Source organism: Cuculus canorus, chromosome 12 (genome assembly GCF_017976375.1).
Source record: "Cuculus canorus isolate bCucCan1 chromosome 12, bCucCan1.pri, whole genome shotgun sequence".
NCBI lineage: Eukaryota > Metazoa > Chordata > Aves > Cuculiformes > Cuculidae > Cuculus > Cuculus canorus.
In genome coordinates, this window is record NC_071412.1 from 22509718 (window position 1) to 22529757 (window position 20040).

At 52.4% G+C, this 20040-nt stretch overlaps 1 protein-coding gene across 9 annotated transcripts in view; it reads right to left on the minus strand.

The window, feature by feature from the left end:
* CPEB1 (cytoplasmic polyadenylation element binding protein 1) overlaps positions 1–20040 on the minus strand; it is a 37623-nt gene that overhangs the window by 13538 nt on the left and 4045 nt on the right. For 5 of the 9 annotated variants that reach the window (XM_054077817.1, XM_054077818.1, XM_009567223.2 and 2 more), the window contains one exon: positions 13114–13302. In XM_054077817.1, the coding sequence (XP_053933792.1) occupies positions 13114–13302 (189 nt within the window). Of the gene's footprint in view, positions 1–13113; positions 13303–13566; positions 13812–14746; positions 15592–20040 lie in introns of those variants that run through there. The other 4 variants (XM_054077816.1, XM_054077813.1, XM_054077814.1 and 1 more) reach the window with 4 other exon arrangements.

Sequence of the window (20040 nt, forward strand, 5' to 3'; positions counted from 1 at the left end):
GAAAAACCTCGGTGCAAAAAGAAGAGCATCTTTCACATCTACAGGGGAAATTCTAACTGAATGGTCAGCGCGGATCCCGCCCAACCACCTAGACAGCAGCCCTGGTGTTCAGCGAGCAGCAGCTCACAGACAGCTTCTGGAACCTTTCACACCTCCACTCCATGCTACAGGAAAGGCCAATGCCAGCACTCCTCTGTGGGGACAGCAAAAAGCTCACTTTTAATAGAAGCTCAGCTCTGACTTTTGACTTGCTACTTTAGCTTTAATGCCTGGATTTGGAGCCAGCAAACTCCATCTTTGAGCATGTCAGCTGAATGCTGACAGATTTAAGAGCTCTGTGGAGCAGTCCTGATGCCTGTGTGGCACTCTGCCAGGTCACAGGCATTCAGGTTGCTCTCCAGCAAGCAAACTTTTTACAAACCACTCCTCCTCCTTGGTTGAGCTTTCCTGAGTAAACGTCATCAGGACAATGCTGCTACAGCACACCCTCTCAATTCCTGCATCACCCTGGTTCCTAAAGACAACGGAGGAAGCACATACACAAGCACCTTGGACCCATTGCACCTAAGAGGGTGCCTCACTCCAACCCACTGTGCCAACTCTGCCCCATTGACTCCAAATCATCTTTTAAACTCACTTACTAGCTACTGAGCTACCACATTTAACTTCACCAGTCTCAGTCGGATTACTCCATCTGTATGCACTGTGGCTCACAGCACACACCTTGGGAATGGTGCCCCAGCAGCAGAAGATGCCCAGCTACCAGCCTAGCCAGCCTTGGAATGGCTTCTGTTATTCCAGGCACTGCTTGGACTGGCAATTGCAGACCCCAGCACCTGCTCAGGACCCTGAAGCACATAGCTCTTCTCCCTGCATGCTATAATTTACAGCTGTTTAAGCAATAGATCTTCCCAGTAGCCTGGACCAAGCCCATTTTACAAGCAATGGACTGAAAGACAAGCTCTACAGAGCTGGTATTACCAATTCCAGCAGCTCAGGAAAGGGCTCTGGGTAAATAAACCACCCTACCACCATCATCAATGACAAATGACACTTTGCTTTCAACAAGACCTTAAGATAAGAGTGGCATTTCACACAACGCACCTACAGAACTAATTCCTGACAGCAGGAATTGACAGAAAGCTTTGCTACCAGAACAAGCACCTCTGCATCAGTGTGGGCCTGCAGGAGACCACACAGCAGAAAGGCCAGCAGCACATCAGCCGAGGGGTGCCAGCACTCTGCTCCTCACTGTGTCAGCTTTAGCCAAGTTCTCTGGAAACAGAGTCCTCCCCAAAGGAAAGACCTCTCCCTCCAGAGCTATCCAGGTCTTCCTGCTCAAGATCTTCCCCCTACTGTAAGACCACAGAAACACGGAATCACAGAGATCTTTTCCAACCTCAATGATTCTAAGCTCACCCAGTCCTACACCACCATGCCTGCTAGACCCAGTCCCCAAGTGCCATGATCACATGCTTTCTGAACGCCCCCAGGGATGTGGACTCTACCCTTGCCCAGGGCAGCCTCTGACAGGGCTTCACCACTCTCTTCATAAAAAAATATTTCCCCACTATCCACCCCCTGGCACAACTTCAGGCCATTTCCTCTCGTCCCATCCCTTGTTCCTCAGGAGCAGAGCCTAGCACCCAACTTGCTCCAACCTCCTTTTCAGGAGCTGCAGAGAGCTATGAGGTCTTCCCTCAGCCTCCTGTTCTTGTGGCTAAACAGCCCCACGACCCTCAGCTACTCCCACAGCCCCTGGGCTCCAGAGGCTTCCCAGCTCTAATCCCTTCTCCAGATGCACTCCAGCACCTCCGTGTCCTTCTTTGAGTGACAGGCCCAGAACTGAACTCCGGAGTTGAGGTGCAGCCTCCCCAGCACTGAGTGCATGGGATGATCCCTTCCCTGCTCCTAGTGGCCACCCTATGGCTGATCCAAGCCCAGCACCGCTGGCCTTCTTGGCCACTTGTGCCACTGCTGGCCCACAGAGGAAGAAAATGGCATTTGCCATGTGGCAACACACATCATTACCTCTCTGCAAGCCTGAAGGCACACAATCATGTGCATGCACAAACTGCTGTTGAGCAGAACAGCACACCATGCTCCAGGTTTTCCCATTACTAGCAACATCTGCATGCTTAGTGCAGAGGCAGCATCTGGCAGTAGTGCCAAGCATGTGCATGCATTCTTTGAGATCACGCTCTATGTACTGCAGCTTCTGAAAGCTCACCACAGGGCTGGAGGAAGACTGTTTGAGAGGGACTAGGACTTGCATGAGCAGGCCTGCGATGCCAAGCCCTTCAGTAGGTCACTTCCACCCACTGGCACCACCAGCAAGGTCAGACAATGGGGCATTTCAGTCTCCTGAGAGGAGGCACCAGGAGTTTGTCCACTGGGGAGATTCCTCAGCACAAGAGGGATGGCAAACAGTCAAGACCTCTCCTTCATCCAACCACTTATGCTGAAAGTCCACCCTTCTGTCCTGATCTTTTTGCAGAGGTAGGGAGAAGGAGATAAATAGGAAAGCTCTTACCAGGAGATGAAGGGCAGAGGAGATGGGTTTCAGTGTTACCACACTTCTGCTTCCACTCAGAGACACCTGCCATGCCCAGAGGCTGCAGAGCCATACGTACATTTGGGGCAGGGCGGCGGAGGAGGGAAGCAGCGTGACCAAGGCCCTGGGGACTGAACACAGTGCAGTTTCTTTTGTCATTTGTGAAATAAGCTCGCAAAGAAAAAAACAGACTGCTGTCCCAAACAATGGCCTACTGCAGTTCCAGAAAAACAGCTCGTCTGCAGTTTTCACCACCCAGCCAGTCTCTGCCCTGGCAGAGTGGGAGCAGGCTGGATGTTTTAGTCAGCCAAAAAGCAGCACCTCCTACAGACATGGAGCAACTCCACAGTGAGAGGCACAGGAAGGACATAGATCTGTTGTAATGGGTCCAGAGGAGCTCTGGAAGATTATCTGAGGGCTGGAGCACCTCCTGTATAAGGACGGGCTGGGAGAGTTGGGGTTGTTCAGCCTGGAGAAGAGAAGGCTGCAGGGAGAACTTAAAGCAGCTTCCAGTACTGAAAGAGACTCCAGGAAAGCTGGGGAGAAGTTCTTAATCGGGGAGTGCAGGGATAGGATGATGGGAACAGTTTTCGGCTGAAAGAGGGGAGATTGAGAAGAAATTTGAGGGAGAAATGTTTTCTTTTGAGGGTGAGGAGGCTCCAGTACAGATTGCTCAGAGCAGTGGTAGCTGCCCCATCCCTGGAGGTGTTCAAGGCCAGGTTGGATGGGGCTTGGAGCCCCTGATCCAGTGAGAGGTGTCCCTGCCCATGGAAGGGGTTGGAACTGGATGAGCTTCGAGGTCCCTTCCAGCCCAAACTATTCCATGATTCCAAGATAAGTGTTTGTGTCTGAAAGGCAAGGAGGCTACCAAAACTGCCTCCTGTAGCTACCATCAGCATCTCTGTATTGGGGCAGTGGCACACCCAGACTAGCTGCCAGCACAAATTTTCCCCTTCCATCACACGCGAGCACCAAGCTGCTTAGAAAGCAACCTACTCCCCACAGAGGAAGGGGGATCCAGATTCAGACTGATCTCAAGTGAAGTTTTAACACTTCCCGTGTGCAGCTGTGGGACTTCACAGGGACACCGAGAAGCCCGCATGCCAGAACCTCAGCACAGGGACTCCAACCAAGCCAAGCACAGAAGCATCTGCAATAACAGTCGTGGACCCGCACAGTACAGGAATGGGCATGGGCTTCGCTTGGCACAGGGATGGCAGGCATTGGATTCCCCTGCTATTTGCACCCTAGCAGGGAGCTACAAGGAGCAGCCAGGCTCTTATGGGTCAACAAAATCAGGGAAAAGCTGCAGAGAAGTGGCACAAAGCTTTCTTCCCCTTAAGTGAGGCAGCCATAGGACAGGGCCCAGAGAGGCATAGGGGACCTCCATCCATAGGTCCCCAAGCTCATCTGAGTAGCACACTGGATTTCTCCAGAGATCTTGTCCAGCTCAGATTTTCCTGGTTTGACTGTAATCCCATTACTTCAACAGAGAAGGAAGTCTCTGCTCCTATGAGAAAAACCACCTGACAGCTTCCAAAAAAAGCTGCTCCCAGACCTGCAGATGTGATCAAACCTGTAGTGCCCACCACCCAAACAACTACAGCAAGGCCATTTTCATTTCTGAACCGGAAAAGAGGAACTCCTGCCCCAGCAGGTTCTTCATCTGGAGCGAAGCAGAAGCGAGGATACTCATGCAGCTATTTCTGGCTTGCTAGGAAGGGGGCAGGGGGATGAGAAACAGTAGCACAATCCCACAGCTGCACCATGGAATTAGAGACAGGACACCTGAGGTTTATTCTTGGTTCTGGCACCAGCAGGGCAAGTCACTTCCCCGGCATGCCCTGGAAAATGGGAAATGCAGCAGAGCTAGAAACACAGAGCAGCTTACTGCATTAGCGTTGGGAGCACAGGGCCTCCTCCCATGCCTCAGCTGAGAGCAGGCCTCGCTGCTTCCTGAGGCAGGAAATTTACTCCTGTGTTCCTGGGAAGGAAACACGGATGCCCAAGGTAAATATAAAATCAGTACAGACAGCTACAACTCAGTTCAGGATTAGAAGCATGCAGGTGATTGCATTCACCAAGCAGACTGACATAACTGTGCTTGTCTTTAAAGAGATTAGAACGCAAAACACTGCCGGTTTTAACACATCAGTCCCAGAAAGATTTAAAAGCCAACATATTCAGGTCAAATCCTGCACAACATGCTTCAAGCTTCACAAGCCTCAGGAACAAACATTCCTATATTTAAGTACCAAGCTCCTCAATTATCTGCCACAACATCCAGGGTGCAAACTCTGCAGCATATGTTACCATACATACTAGTGAGGATGGGCGACTTGCACTCACCACCCAGCTGCCTCACAGTCCTTGGGATGTTGAGTTCATCAGGGTACATCCTCAGAAGGAGCATTCCCTGGGGGAAGGCTGCTGGCCGTACCCCCTCAGGTAAAGGAATGACACCTAAACCAACAGGCTTTAGTCCCAAATGCAATCTTAGTTGAGATGGCACATAGTCTAAGGCATTTGGCTGGTGCACTGCCACGTACTTCACACTCAGTACCCACTAGTGATGCCTGCAGGTTCCCAGTTACCTTCCAGAGGCCTGCACGCCTCAGGCATGAAGTGACAGCCTTATGGGTTTGCTTCACCTCACCTTCCCTCTCTGCACTCCTGGAAAGAAAACAAGGCAGAGGGGCAGGGTAGAAAGCCAGGCACGTCTCCGTGGCCATCTCAAAGGGATGGTGACTGCTGCTCTGCCAGCCTCCGAGCTGGCAGTGGCACAGACGTTGCCTGTGATTCAGCTGTTTTGCCAGCACTGAAGGGACCATGCACAAGATGAGTGAGCAGGAGATGCTGATACAAAGTGCTGACATGGAAGATGCAGGGCTGGCTGGAGAAATCCTGCCCAGTGCCCTCAGTCCACACCCTCTGTGAGGCTGTTAGTCCAGCCCCATGTTGCCACCACACAGCATCTGTGCAGTGACAGCTCAAGGACCACAGCACTTTTGGAAGCGGATCATTCCAGAATCAGCTCAGCAGAGGTGCTATTGAAATGAGCCTTGCTCTGGGAGCACTGAGGCAGCCCATGAATTAGGTTTCTACAGCACCCCCAGCTCTTATGCTCTGTGACTTTTGCCACTCTCCAGCTGCTCCCCTATTCAGCTCTGAGCAGGAGATCAGACTGGATAACCTCAAGAAGTCCCTACCAACTTGAATTACCCTACACCCTGAACAGACAGACAGCCTGTGAGGAGCACTGCAGAGGGCCCTTTGCAGCAGTCTCACACAGAGCCACCACACATGGAGTCAGCCAGAGGGATTTCAGCTGTGCAAACAGACCAAACACTCTGCTGGCTCACTGGCCTCATCCCTAGAGCCATCACAACAATGGGTCACCCTGCAACACCACGCTGCACAGCCCAGTTATCAGGGCAGCATGCTACACCCAGGCACAATGCAGCATCAGAGACAAACCCAAGCCTAAGGCAGGAGCCAGTGCTGAGCTGCAGGCCTGTCCCACCAGAGCTGGGGAAGGGAATTGGCAGGCATCACACCCACCCTCTGCTACAGGTGGCCCCAGCACACAGGGAGAATAGCTCCAGAAGCAGTGCAGAAGCCAGGGCAGTTCCCCTCTCCAGCTCCAAATAGATGCATTCAGACCCACATATGCTGTGGCATTTGAAATGAAGGCACCATGGCAGAAATACATTCAGGGCCTCTTCTACCAACTTACCACATCACTATCACATCACTGCCGAAGAAGCTGCAGCAGACAAGCCCCTTCACATATGCTCCTCACAGCAAACACGCATCCCCCATCTGCCACCGAGACATCCAGCAGCACATGGACTGGAGGAAAACCCATCCAACCCATGTCTCACCTGACTGGCAGTTCTAGGGACAAGCTCACCCCACGCTGGAGCTTGCACACACCTACAACCCTGCTGCCACCTCCAGTGATGATCACAACAGAGGCAAAAGAGATGGAGCTGCTGAGTCGCCAGGAGCAGCTCCAAGACCCTGAGGAGCAGCTCTGAGGCTCTCCTCAGAGGAAAGCATGCTCACTTCAGGAGTGAGGCATGCACTTCAGACTGCAGCTTGAGACAGAAAGCTTACAGGCGAGCTTCAGGAGCCCAATGTATTTATGCACACTGGCAGTGCCAGGTCAGCAGAGGGCAGAGATCCATCCCAGCCCAAATGTTTTCTTTGCTGCAGCAGCAACAGCTTGGAGCAGGATCAGATGCTCAAAGAGTGTCTTCTTTGCACTCACTCCCACTCATCACTGCCTCCAAAGAGCACTCGGACAGATGCAACGGCTCCAAAGTGCTGCAAGAAAACATTCTTTTCTGACAGAAGCAGTCAAGGAGAAGGTTTTTGGCAGCCTGCTCCTGCCAGCCATCCCCAGCACAAGCCCAGAGGCTGCCCTGACCAACTTCAGTTCCAGTTGGATACAAGCAGTGAAGCTGGTTAGGTTCCTGCTCCAGTTCCTCATCTATTCACATCTTCTGTCCTACAGCAGCAGCACAAATAAATCTGTTTAGGATAAGCTGCTTCAATGGGAGCTTTAAGAGGCAGATTAAGAGCAACTTCCATCAGAAAGCAATCGTGAACTCAGTTTTGACATTTGTTTTACTTATTTGATGCATATTTGCCTTGTTAGGGACCAAACACTGCTGCCACTCTAGCAGGCTCCAACTGTTATGTGCTCCTTGCTTGCTGCTCTGGCCAGCAGCTGAGGATCAGCCCACAGAGTGCGAGAAGCCCTTACACTCAAGTCAAGTGCCCACTAAGCATCTGCACAGAGTACATCCTCAGGAAGGCCCTGCAAGAGCAGAGATGGCATGGGGAGGCCACCTCAGGTGCTACTGGAGTGCAAACCCCATAGAGGAGGCCCTGCGAGTCAGAGCAGCTCCAGCTTTTCCCCTTGCAGCATTACAATAACAAACCTCCACAGACACTACCATCTCTGCTTCCACTGCTGAGCCTCGAATGGCTGCTTCAGCAGGAGCAGGGCCAGAGACACAGCTGCCAGGAAAGCCAACCTGCCCTCCAAGGCAGTGAAGGACATTGAGAACATGGGGATGTGGGATACCCCCCACCAGCAAGGCTTTAGTCACCCACTCGGAATCAGGCACACACTCCTTGCTCCAGGATCAACAACCACCAGCAGGATGAAGGAAGACTTTACTGAGTTTTCCAGGTGGACTCTAGCTCTAACCTGAGTGAGGCTGCAGGTCGACTCAGAGTCTCACTTAGCACGAAGCACTCTCTCCCTGGACCCCAAGCTTCCCTTTCACTACAGTGAAAAAAAAAAAAAAAATCCATCTTTGACACTCTGGTGCCAACCTGCAGTGATTCAGATCCTGAGCTCTCCTCTACCAAAATAAGCCTGAAACCTTCCTCTAGCACAAGCAGGACTTTCAAGTAACCCACCAGGAACACACAGGAGTTGAGGACAGAGGCAGCACCTGTCTTCCAAATCCACTTGGCCCAAACACTGCAGATGACAGCAAGGAGACACCCAGACAGAGGAACATAGTGCGCTACAGAGCCGCACCCAGCACCGTGGCTTAGCCTTGCAGCAAATTCAGCCAGAGGCCTGGGGGACTTCCCTCACCCAAATCCTCAGCCCCTCCAGGGCTTCCTCAAGCTCTGCAGCCAAATGCTCAAACCAGGAGCTCAACGAAGGCCAGCACTTGCCACGTTGTGCTTATTAGCAACTTCCCTTTGCCTCAGACTGATTAACAACTCCCACTTGGAGGGGGGGGGGGGGGTCTCTGGTGCCCACAGCACCACACACAGCATTTCTGAGGACAGAAACCTCGCCGCCTCCTGCTGCTGGTGAGAAAAGGCCAGCAGCCCATGAGATGAGATTTTGCTCTGAAGACCTCAGGGTGATTGGTACTCCTCATGGAAGCCTCAGCTATCTGCCAGGCAGCGCACAAAGCACCTGCAGTTCCAGCCTAGCAAATTTTAAGCAATTATAGATCATCAGCACATCCAATCTTATTGCAGAAATAAGTTGTGCACCGGGAAGCAGGAGAATCAAGGGCTAGAAGGATCCAGCAGTGCTTCCCTACCACAGGCCACTTCCCTATCACAAAAGCAAATGGAGCTGCAGCCTTGCAGGCAAGGGAACAAGACAGCAGCAGCCACCTTGGAGAGGGCACAGATGAGGCTGGAGCTACAGCCTTGAGATAAGCCAAGGAAGAGGCCCCAGCAGCTTTAGAGTCACACACAAAGCAGACACAGCAAGATGGTCCATCCAACACCATCAGAAACAGCTCATCTGCTCCAGCTGCACCTCCTCAGAGACATGTCCTCTCTGGAAGAAGAGCTGATCCTTCCGAGAACACTGTTGGAGGCTGGCATTGTAAACCCCGAGTTAACAGACTGGTTTGAGGATAATTTCCCAGTGGACAAGTCTGCCTGTCCCACATCAGGTGAGCTGCAGCCTCCCAATGTAGGGCAGGTCTGGAACAGCCAGGCCAAGCAGCAGGCTAAAAACCAGCCAGGGAGACCCAAAATCCATGCTCCAATCTACCTGTGTGCTGCTGTCACCTGTTCCCTAGGCAAAAAGTGGATCAAGACACCATTTGCTGTGCTCCTTAAGGAACAGGGCAGCAAAGGTAAAGGATACCATCAAGGGCAGTCCCATCTCACTGCCGCTTAACCCCTCCTCACCTCTGTGGAATGAGGAACTTGAGGGTCTAAACTCAAGTGCCTGCCTGCTATAAGGACGCTTTAAAAAAAGGGAAAAGCCACCTTAAGAAATACTGCTGCAGATGGCAGGACTGGAAGCATTCAGGGCCCGTTTCCTGCAAGAGGCCCTCCCTGGGCCACAAAGTTGGTTTCTGGGACTCACTGAAGTCTTTATAGAGTGACAGATCCAGTGGCAGCAGCAGGTTTGAGATGACTTCCCCGATACGAAACAGCAGTTCAGTCCTACAGACAAACACAGGCAACTCCAGCCTGCGGCAGCTGCTCTATCCTGGAGAGGGTCTCTCCAGACACCAGCTCCAGTGGCCAGCAGTGCATCTGGCACACTCCCAAGGGCCAAGCGCACACCCCCAGTTCCTCATAGAGCTGGACCCAGAAGTAAAACTTGTTACAGATAACCCTGTCTGGGTGCAAGGGGCTCAGCAGCCCCTTTGGGAAGGACGGGGGCAGGACTGGAGCATAGGAACCAGCCATGCTGCTCCCTGGCCTCCTCTGGCATGGCCAGCACCTGATCCCACTGCACCAAGCCACATGGTGACTCTGCCCTGGGAGTGCAAGGTGACACCAGAAGGGTTGCAGCCAAAGGTCCTTCCCAGGCAGAGCACTCTGTGCTAGCGGGGACCAAGCAGGGCAGACAGGAGGTCCCAGCTCTTCAGTACTCAAGCACAGGCACTGCAGGGGACATCAGCAATATTTTTAGCTTGATTGTTACATTTTCTTGCATTTCCACCTTTCCAGCCACCTCCCTGTGGGTCTGTGCAGCTGAGTCACTGCTGGAACCTTCCAAACGCTCGGGTACCAGCGGCACAGCAGCTCTGCCTGGCAGCACCACTGCCTCCCTAGCCCCCAGAGACAGTCTGGCACTGACACAGCCTCTCTGGCTCTCAGGAGACCAAGGGAGACCCCAGTCCTTGGGGCCAGGCCAGCTGCAGCCTCCCTGGACACAGCAGCCTCCCCTCCATGTCTTCCCACTTTACACAAAAGCACTGCTAGGCCACCTGGAAGTGTTGACACCTGCTGACTCCTTAGATCCATATGGCTTTCAGAAGCTGGAACACTCCTCTACCAGCCACAGTGTGTCAGAGTCCACCAGGAGCACTCCTGAACTGCAAGACCACCCCTTCAAGGAGGGCCACTCCAGGGCCCTTCCAAGGGAGAGAGATGAGGCTCTGCAGACACAGGAAGTGTGGGTGGCTGAAGCAACACAGCACCCATGCACAGATGCCAGCCTTTCACTTCTCCAGCCATCCCTATTGCTCTCAAAGCAGTAGATGCCCAGACCGAGGAGCATTCCTAGCCCAGCTATTGCACACCTGGGAAAGGAGGGTGGGACTGAGAGGGAGAATGCAGTCTCAGGACCACAAGACCCCCAGCCATACAGCCCTAGGCAGGCCAGAGGCTCCTCTGTGGAAGCAACACAGCTGCACTTGGACTAGTTCTATGCCCAGATTCCAACCTTGTGTGCTAAGGGGAACACCAGGAGTGAAAAGGGAAGGAACACGCCTTTCCAGACAGCACTGGGTGCCATCTTCCAGCAGCTGTGACCACAAGTTGCCACAGGTACCCATTAGGTGCAGACCATTTAAGCCCAAAGCAATGCCTGGGGTCAGATTCTTCCCACTGCTCCTCCCAGGGCTCTGCTGCAGGCAGGAGCTCCAGCACAAGGCACTGCAGTTGGCACTGGCATCCGACACTGGCAACAGCCTCTAGGAGCAGGGAGACACCCAAGCACCCTCGAATCCTCTCCAAAAGCTTCTCCCTCTTGAAACCAGGAGCCCTACCACCCTTGGTGGTGAACACCCCCCACCATGGTCCCCAGCACCCAGGCCATGAGGTGCAAACCCTGGCACAGGCTTGGCCAGGTGCTGCTCGCCTGCCTGCTGTAGCACTGCAGAGACATCCACACTTCTGCCAAGACACCCTGGCAGGAAGCCGGCCAAGTGAGCACTGGAGACTGCAATGGCAGATCAGGCAGGGCTGGGACACCTGCACAAAGCACCCCCCCAGGTGTGCGACAGTCCTTGTTCTGCAGTGCTGTTGTGCACTGCACCCTAGGTACTGTGGGTGTTGGCACCAACAGGACCCTTCAGCATGGCTATGCCTGCTTTCCGTGTGCTCTTTACATCAAAGATCCTACAACATGGGTTCAGCACCCCAGAGGCTGCCAACAGCTGCAAGGGGCTCAGTGCAGAGCACTTGGGCACCTGTCTGGCCCACTGCATGCTCCCAACTTCCATTTCTCCCTCCTCCAAGGTTTTGCTTGGCAACAAAAGGAGGACAAGCATCAAGTGGGATATCCCCTGGTTCCTGAGGGGAAGCCCATAGGACCACAAACTAGAGCAGAGCGAGGCTTAATAAAGCTACTGCAGCCCAAGTGTCTGAGCTGGGGCCCACACACAAGCCTGGGTGCTGGGCCCTGCAGATTCCAGATGCAGATAATGCATGCTGTGCCTATGAAGCTCCTTTCAAACTCCACTCCCCCTCCAGCGATTTTCCCCCTATCTGCTTCACAATGCTTGTGGCTACATCCAGGGCTGTGTCCCAGCAGCTCTCCCCATCTCAAGGGCCAGCATCCCTTTGTCCCTCCAAATATGCAGCACTGCCCACGCCACCCCCAGAAGCTGTCTTACACCCCTGGAAGCACCAGATTTATCCCTGGGGCCTCCTGTGTCACCCGACTCTGCGCAGAGATGCACTACCCTTTTAACAAGGCAGCAGCATGCTGCTATAAAGGGATGAGTTTCTGTAGCAACCAGGCTGAACTTGTACAAACTCTGCCAAGGCACTAGATCTTTCCATGGACTGAATGCACCACCCTTTGTGAAACTGTTTTTTACAGCCTCAAAGGCTGGGAAATGATCTCTTCCTTCTGTTTTACCCCCCACTCCATCACCAGGCTAAGGAGAATGTGTTAAGTTCATGCTCACAGTACCCTTTTCTCCTCCTGTGATGTAACAGAGAGGGCTGGTGCCTCTGGAAGAGATAACTGAGCCCTGCACCACTCTGGGGGAAGCACCCAGCACCCCAAAGCCTTCACATCTGATCCCAGCTGCAAAACCAGGCTGGGGAGAATTGAGGGGGAAAGGCAAGCCAGGCAGCAGCACAGGGCTACAAGCCCACACCCTGCTGATCATGTAGGTTTGTGCTGGACCAAAAGAGTTAAAGTAAGAAGCCATTCCGCTGCATCGCCTCCAGCACACTGATGAGGAGCAGACCGCTATTTCTAGTTGAACGTGGGAGGGGAGAAGGATCCTTCAGAGGTTTCCACCCAGCCTGCGAGCTACCCGCTGAAGTTGCTAGTCAGGTGCCAGCTGCGCCTACCACACCCTGCAAGCAGTGTCCAGCAGGCACCACCACCAGAGCACAGGGGCCAGGGGTGATACCTGGGCTTCTGCAGTCAGGCAGGGGGTCCCTCTGCCTGCTGAGCTACCTGCCAGCAGGTGTTTCCTCAGGCTGAGAGCAAAGTTCAGCCTCACTCCCACCCAGCATGTTCAGACTGACACACACACCCCACCCACTCCCTCCAAGCGCACGGAGAGGATTTCTTCTCTCTGTGAGGTTATTCCTCCATCGACATTACAGCACCAAGCAAAACATCAGCCTGGGCACTTGTCTACAATGAACTGACAGCAGAGCAGAGGGGGCTGAGGCACATGCAGCCACCACCTCCCCAAATCAGCCACCACGTTACACAAGCATTACAGGGCGAGAAGCCCCTGTCAGCACCTGCCAGCAGCCTCCCCCCAACACACAGGCAAACCACATCAGGTTAGCTTTAAAATGACCAAAAAGAAAAGGAATCCAACAACTGTTGCTGTGCATGTCAGCAAACTCACCGGACTGTGTGCTGGTTTGTGCTACGGCATCAGCGTCCTGGGTGCTCCAGGGTCTGTCCCACCCGGTCAGGTTGAGGGACTGCAGGCCAAGGCACAGATCATTGGTGTCTTGGAGGCCACGGGAAGACTCTTGCGTGGACGTGGGGAAAAGCATTCTGCTCACCGCTTCTTCTTCAGAGTCCTGGAAGTCTGCTCAGATTGAGAACAAACAGAAGCTTGAGAGTTCAGGGCTGCTTTTCTCTTTTAAAAGAAGGAGTTTTCTGAAGCGTTAAGCCCTGACCCAGGTCTCACACCCCTCTGAAGCCACAGCTCCGGTAGCGAGAAATTGCACACCAAAAGGGAGGGCTACCATGCGTCCAGGAGCTGGCCCCCCCACCCCCTCAGCCCCTCCACCTTCCTATCCCGTCTGCATTACTGGCTGGGTCAGCATGTGACCAGGCTGCTGATGCTTACGGTGCTGACAGTGACGTCACTGAGCCATGCGAGAGAACTGCATCAGCTCTTACAAAATAAAGGTAAGGAGAAAGGGCAAGATTCCCCTTAGAAAGGCAGGCAGGAGGAGAGGCGCTCCAGGAGACGGAGGGAGGCAGGCAGCAAAAAAGCAGAGCTCCACCACACAGCTCAGCAGACACCCGGCTCAAAGCAGCAGTCCCCCCAGCAACGATGGCAGCAGTGGCAGCAACAGACAGTTTCAGTGCTGCCCAGCTCTCCTGTCCCCGCCTCCCTCCACTCACAGAACCCAAAACCACTTTAGTCCTGGATGGGCTCCAGCTGCTGGCTCCGATTCAGAGCTCAGCACAAAGCTTTGCAATTTTGCTAGCATAATCTATTCGGTTCAACTTGGCCCCTGCCTCCCTGACTCTGCATTGTTTACCACCAAGTAACAGCAATAACCTTCACCCTCGCACTGCCCAGAGAGATGCCCATTATCCCAGGTCTAGACCCAGCTGGTGCATCACTCTGGCACAGGTAGGAGGCCCAGCCACAGCACAGGACCCATTTCCCATCAGGAGTTTTTCATGGCCCATTTACCTTTCACCTGCCCTCCCCTGCTGGGTGTTCACATGCCTATGGTACTGGAGACACCAGATTCCTGCTTCAGTTTAGACCGCTACCAACAGCCTACGGAAACACAGCAGGTTCATAGTCTGAGAATTCCAGTTTAATGAGGGGATCTGGGGACTGATGAAACCACAGATGCTCAGCTGTGTTACCTGAGGTCTGAGTCAGAGGACATTTATATCCCAGCTACCCAGAAGCAGCCACCACCTCCTGCTCCTCCCACTAGGCCATCAGATGTACACTTCACACACCACTCCCAGCTCTTCCACAGTCACTGCAGTGGCTCCAGCCTGTCACGTTATCCCTCACGTGCAGCCCTAGCCAGCCCAGACAGCCTGACAGCACTCATGGCCTCCTTTTCCACATCCACATCCCACAGCTCTGTCATCTATAATCTAGCAAAGCACAGGCAGGGTCTCGCAGCAGTTGAGAACCCTGCACAGGCTGCTACCACCTCGGGATGGAGGACATTCACCTTCACACTGTAGCAGCTTGGGGAACACCAGCATTCCCAGATCAAACCAAGGAGACTGAAGCACTGCAGTTGGAATGAGAACAGCTAAAACCATACCTGCCCAGTGTGCCACCTTCCTCCTTCCAGCTGCAGCCTCCCTCGTGGCATTCACCAGGGCAGCAGCCACCAGGGCTTTTTCTCCACTCTGCCAAGAGTATGAGTATGAGGAGTAGCACCAACTCAATCCTAGCAACAGCAAGCACCCGTAACAATACCGGAGATTCCTCTGCAAGCACCACGCTGCATGCTCAGCAGGGCACTTCACTGCATTAACTCTCCCAGTAGAGTTTGCAGATTGCTTGTTTTGGACAGGCCCAAAAAACATTTATAATGCAGCCGTGGGGAGGAGAGGATAAAGGCACATTGCTCAGACAACTGCGTTCCCACAGCAACCATAACTTGTCTGTATGAATATGTAACATTCTGGCATTTAGGAAAATGCACAAGTGCTCTGCTCCAGCCGAGATCCCAGGCAGGAGGGGATCAGCAAGCCTCGCCTTCTGGGAAGCACAGATTGGGAATACCGATAGACAGCAGGACACAAATCCCACCCAGAGTCCCACATCCAACATCCTGATTGCAACCCACCACCAAAAAAATAGGACAGGGAACAAGCGCCTCAATGGGCAATGCTTACTCAGCAATACTCAGGCACACTTTCCCCAGCCACCTCCATTCTTCAGAAATAAGTTGTTGTGTTTAATTGAATCCAATCAGACTCAAGTTCAAGAATTCGATGCCTCTTTTCAATGGCTTCAACCTGCATTAAAGCCAGCTCCCTGTGTTCCAGTTACAGGCATAAGCACAGCTGAATTTGCTAGCTAGCCAGCATTGCTTAATTAGAGCTTTTCCCACCTGAAGCAAGCAGCCAGGACAAGATCACTTCCCTGTGACCCTCCCAGCCATACTGCAAGATAGGCATGGGTCACCAAGGCAAAACACCAACTTGAAATCAGAATTTAAACAGACTCTAGAACAGTTATTTTCCAATCCAGAGTCTGGAAATTTGTTACAAGGCAATCAGCTACTTATGTCAGCCAAAACTCACAGGATACTAGAGCAGGAAGAACTGACCTACCACAAAGCTCAGCCTGAAGAGTCACCACCTCACGTTAGTCATAAAACATCTACCAAACACAAAGCAGTCCCACTTTGCAACCTGACACAGCCCAGCCCAGATGCTTCACTGCAGACTTTTCCAAGCCCCAAGAACCAGTGTGAGCCTTTCCAACCTGGATTTTTCCCTAGAATTGCCACTAGAAGTCAACCATCCCTGCAGAGGGAGCTGTACTGTGCTGGGCTCCTGCCCGAGACTGAGCTTGCACCTCCTGAGACAGTTCGGTTTGATTTCAACAGCATCATAAGAAGCAAGTCCTTAGGAAAACACTCCCGTGCAGGTCTCTGAGCAGGCAGCTGTCATAGATGACATCCTCCTCTCTGTTCAGGAGGTCCCTGGAGCCAGGGTACACAGGTTGGGCAGCTTTCCATACCACCACCCATACAGAAAGCTGCATTTTTTCAGACTTCAGATGCAAGCATCACATTTAAGAGTATAAAGGCTTCTGGACGACAAGAATCTCCACACAGCTCAGCTCTCAACCTGCAGTTAAGCCCAATCGGCCTCACTGGCTTCTGCGCACTGCAGTCCCAGCCGCTTGTCCCCACCCCAGTGCTCCCACCCAACTCACACCAGTTTGGGCAGATGAGTTTCCACACAGGAAGTTGGTGTGGGGAGCTGACCTGGTTAAAACTAAGCCGACGTCAGTTTTAGCCCAGCTCATTCCCCTGATCTGGGATGCAGCATGGCTGCCACCAAACAGGCATCCAAGACAAATTACAGCCTAGGCCTTCATGAAGCAGGAGAGCAGGGCCTGGCAGGAGATACAGTGCACAGAGAGCACTGAGCGCATTTCAGTCCCCATCCCACAGCACCAACATTCCTCTGTGCCACCAGACTTAGTCCTGAAAGGTGATGCTCCAAGCAGAGACATTTGGATGTTTGAGCCTTCCAGACTCAGGCTACCTGCAGAGCCAGCTAGAAATACAGCAAATCTTAATATATCTTAAACATCGATAAAATCTACAGAAAGGCAGCAAAGTGATAAAGCAAGCAAGAACCAAGCAAACTAGATCCCATTCCTCCTGCCTCGGCATCCCTTTGCTTCCAGATGCTAATTTCAAGCAGAGTCTGCACACAGGAGGTAGGCTGTCCAGCAATGGGCATACAGAGCAGGGGAACAGTAAGCACAGCTCAGCTGTAAGCTATGCTTGCTGACAAAAACCAACTCAGCTCTGACATTCTATGTGCAGCTACCTTGAGAGCCACCTGAAAATTAAGCTTTCCAAGTATGTTTTGAACATGAGGCAAACAAATCTTAAGTAGAAGCTTTTAGAGGATGAGACAGTTGTGTTCCTAAGGCACACTGGGAATCACCAGGGTACAGAAAAGCTCTTGTTAGGCATAAACCCACCAGTTACAAGAAGTTTTCCTGACACACAACCAATCATTTTCCCTGCAATTTGAAAAATTCCTTAAGTAGAAACATTTACTGCAGCACGACCTGTTTCACAGTCACAGCAAGGAGCCTGCTTTATTCCCATAACCACAAAAACTTGGACAGCTGGCCAGCAGGTACTTAAAGAACAGGGCACTGCAGCTTCCCCTTGCTGCTCTAACTGCCCCTTCCAGGAGCACCAAGAGATTGCCATAGGAATTGCTGCACTAAAGCTAAATGATGGAGTAAATCCTGTCAGGAAACCTGGTAGATCTTTAGCAACACCAACCTGTTTGTAACTGCTGCAGAGTGCAGCAGCTCCTGGCCAAACCCCCACTCTCTGTAGTCAACGCACACTTGAAATACAAAAGTCAAAACCTAGGGCAACAGGCAGGCACCTCTTCCAGGGCACAGAAGTTTAATTCCACTATTCCGGATGTGCGCAGAACAGTTCTCAGCTCCAGGTGAGCTCCTGCTCAGAGCCCTGCTCTGCTTCAGGCACCCTGTTAAGCCTAACATTTTGTCCCCACATCGCAGGTCACCCACATTCTGTGCTGTCTGGTGTGTTTTGCCACAGCTTCAGGGCAGCGGAGAACAGAGGAATACACATTATAGTACCAGGGAGGACTTCTTGGGTGGCTGAAGAAGAGATAAGTCATTAATTGCCTGCAATCAAGAGGAAACATGAAGCCAATTTAGTCATCAGCCAGTCTGGGTTTGCATTTGTCCTTGAGTTTTCCTTAAGTGCCACTGTGAATCATTAGGACCTGATGGGCCACAGCTATCAACCTTGTGCACCAAACTGGGCACCTGAAGCCGCTCCCAGCTACAGGAACTCATTTACCCATCTCCCATTCCTTTCCATCTCTTACCGCTTGGCACAAGGACTGTCAGCTTACAGCAAAATAATGGCTGTTTTGTCTCAGTTAATGAGCAGAGCTTAATGAAAGGGAAAACAATGCTGCTGGGACAACTGAGGTATCTGCAATCCTTTAAAATCCAGTTGTTTTGAGACAGTGTTGCCTTGAGCAAAGCCAGTCAGCTTGGCCAGGTGGGCACACAAAGGTGATGAGGGAGTTTTACTCACTGTTCCAGGACCTTGTGCCAACAGAACAGGCCGCTGACTTCAAATGCTGTTTAGGTTTATTTACCCAAGCCCTACAGCAGCACCTTCCACCCAGTGAGGCCCAGCTCTAAACCCCAGCAAACAAACCAGTTGGCTCTGGGCCACCGACAAGTATGCAGATTAGCTTGAGAGTGGGGAGAGTGGCATATTCCCTGGAAGCAGTTGCTCAAGGACAGGCAGAGCTCCAGCCCCACCGGCAGGATAGGCACTGTCTGGGAGGTGTTGACTCCTGCCTTACCAATGCCACATTCCCTTTCCCATCTCCACCACCACGCTTAGAAGCCACTAATAGGCGCTGTCTGCCCAGCACAAACTCACTGAGGGAGCCTGGCCTTTCTTCAGGGAGGCCTGAACCAGTCTGGAAGGTGAAGCACCACACAGTCCTGTCCCAGGAGCCACCAGACAGGTTCCACAAGGATAGCTCTTGCCATACTGCTGCACTACACCCTGTGGTTGGGCTCTCTCCAGCTAGTGCTAGGGAAGCTCAAGACCAAGCACCCAGTAACCACCACGGTGCTGGTCAGGCAGGGCCTTATGACTCAAATCACTGATGATGCAACCAAGTTCAGCAGGGATTATGACTACCTGCAAAATGATCTTTACAGAGATTTAAGATCAGGTGTAGCAACCTAAAGCTCCAGCAGCAGTTCCTTCTGACATGCAGCTCTGCCCATATCTAGGTAACTCCCCAACAGTGCCAGATACCAGACTGCTGAACAAGCCTGATCCCTCACATTGCTTGGGCTGCTGCTGTGCTGATCTCCTCTCAGCACCCGCTCGATGTGCACCAGGTAAGGTGTCTCCACATGTGTTTCCCAACAGCATTAGTGAAAGGTTATGAACTCCTGCCATCCCTTCTCCAACACATGTAATCCTCTTAGTGCCAAAAGGGGATTCTAAAACACAGGCCCAATCCAGGATAAATTTAGTTTGACCTGAGGAAGACAACTGGAAAGCTTGAGGGATGATGAAGAGATTAAAGTACAAGTACTTCCCCTGCTGGAATAAAACCTCTTCTCCAAGCGCTTCTGCCAGAAGACTTTAAGTTGTAAGAAGACAGCACTCACCTGGTGTAGCCACTACATTAAGGGAGGAGCTTCAGGCTCATTAAGACCACCCAAGCTACAAGTTTCACAACTATACAGTCAACACACAAGTTGCATGTGCACCAAGTAAAAGCACCAGAGGGCCACAAGTTCTTCAGAAACAATTTAACTCAGAGCAGTGACAGACCACCACATGAAACCACGAGTCTCTGCTCTACTGGCCACCCACTCAGAAGCCAGGCTCACGGATGCAAGACACTGATCTCACAGTGTCTCGTCCTGTTCACTCACAGGCACAGGAAACCTCTCTGAGCCCTCTGCCCCATGCAGGGAGCTGTTAGCAGCATTACACTCTGAAATTCAGTGATCAGCTGCTCAGCCTCACAGCCATCAGGTAGGAAATTCTTCAGAAGAAAGGCAGAGCCCAGACCAGGGACCAAGGGCCAGAGCACCTCCCCATTCGTGGATCACAGCTGCCCTAGGATTCACATCCTCGCTGACAGGACCAACTTTTTCAGAGAAGGTGCTCATTAGCAACAGAAGCAGCTCACGCACTTCCCTGATTCAGAGACAGAAGGAAGCTATGCAGAATTACTGCATTTGGCCCTTGTTACCAATCAAGAGTCTCAACTCCAGCACTAATAAAACACAGCTGGACTGCATGCAGACCAAGAACTCTGAACT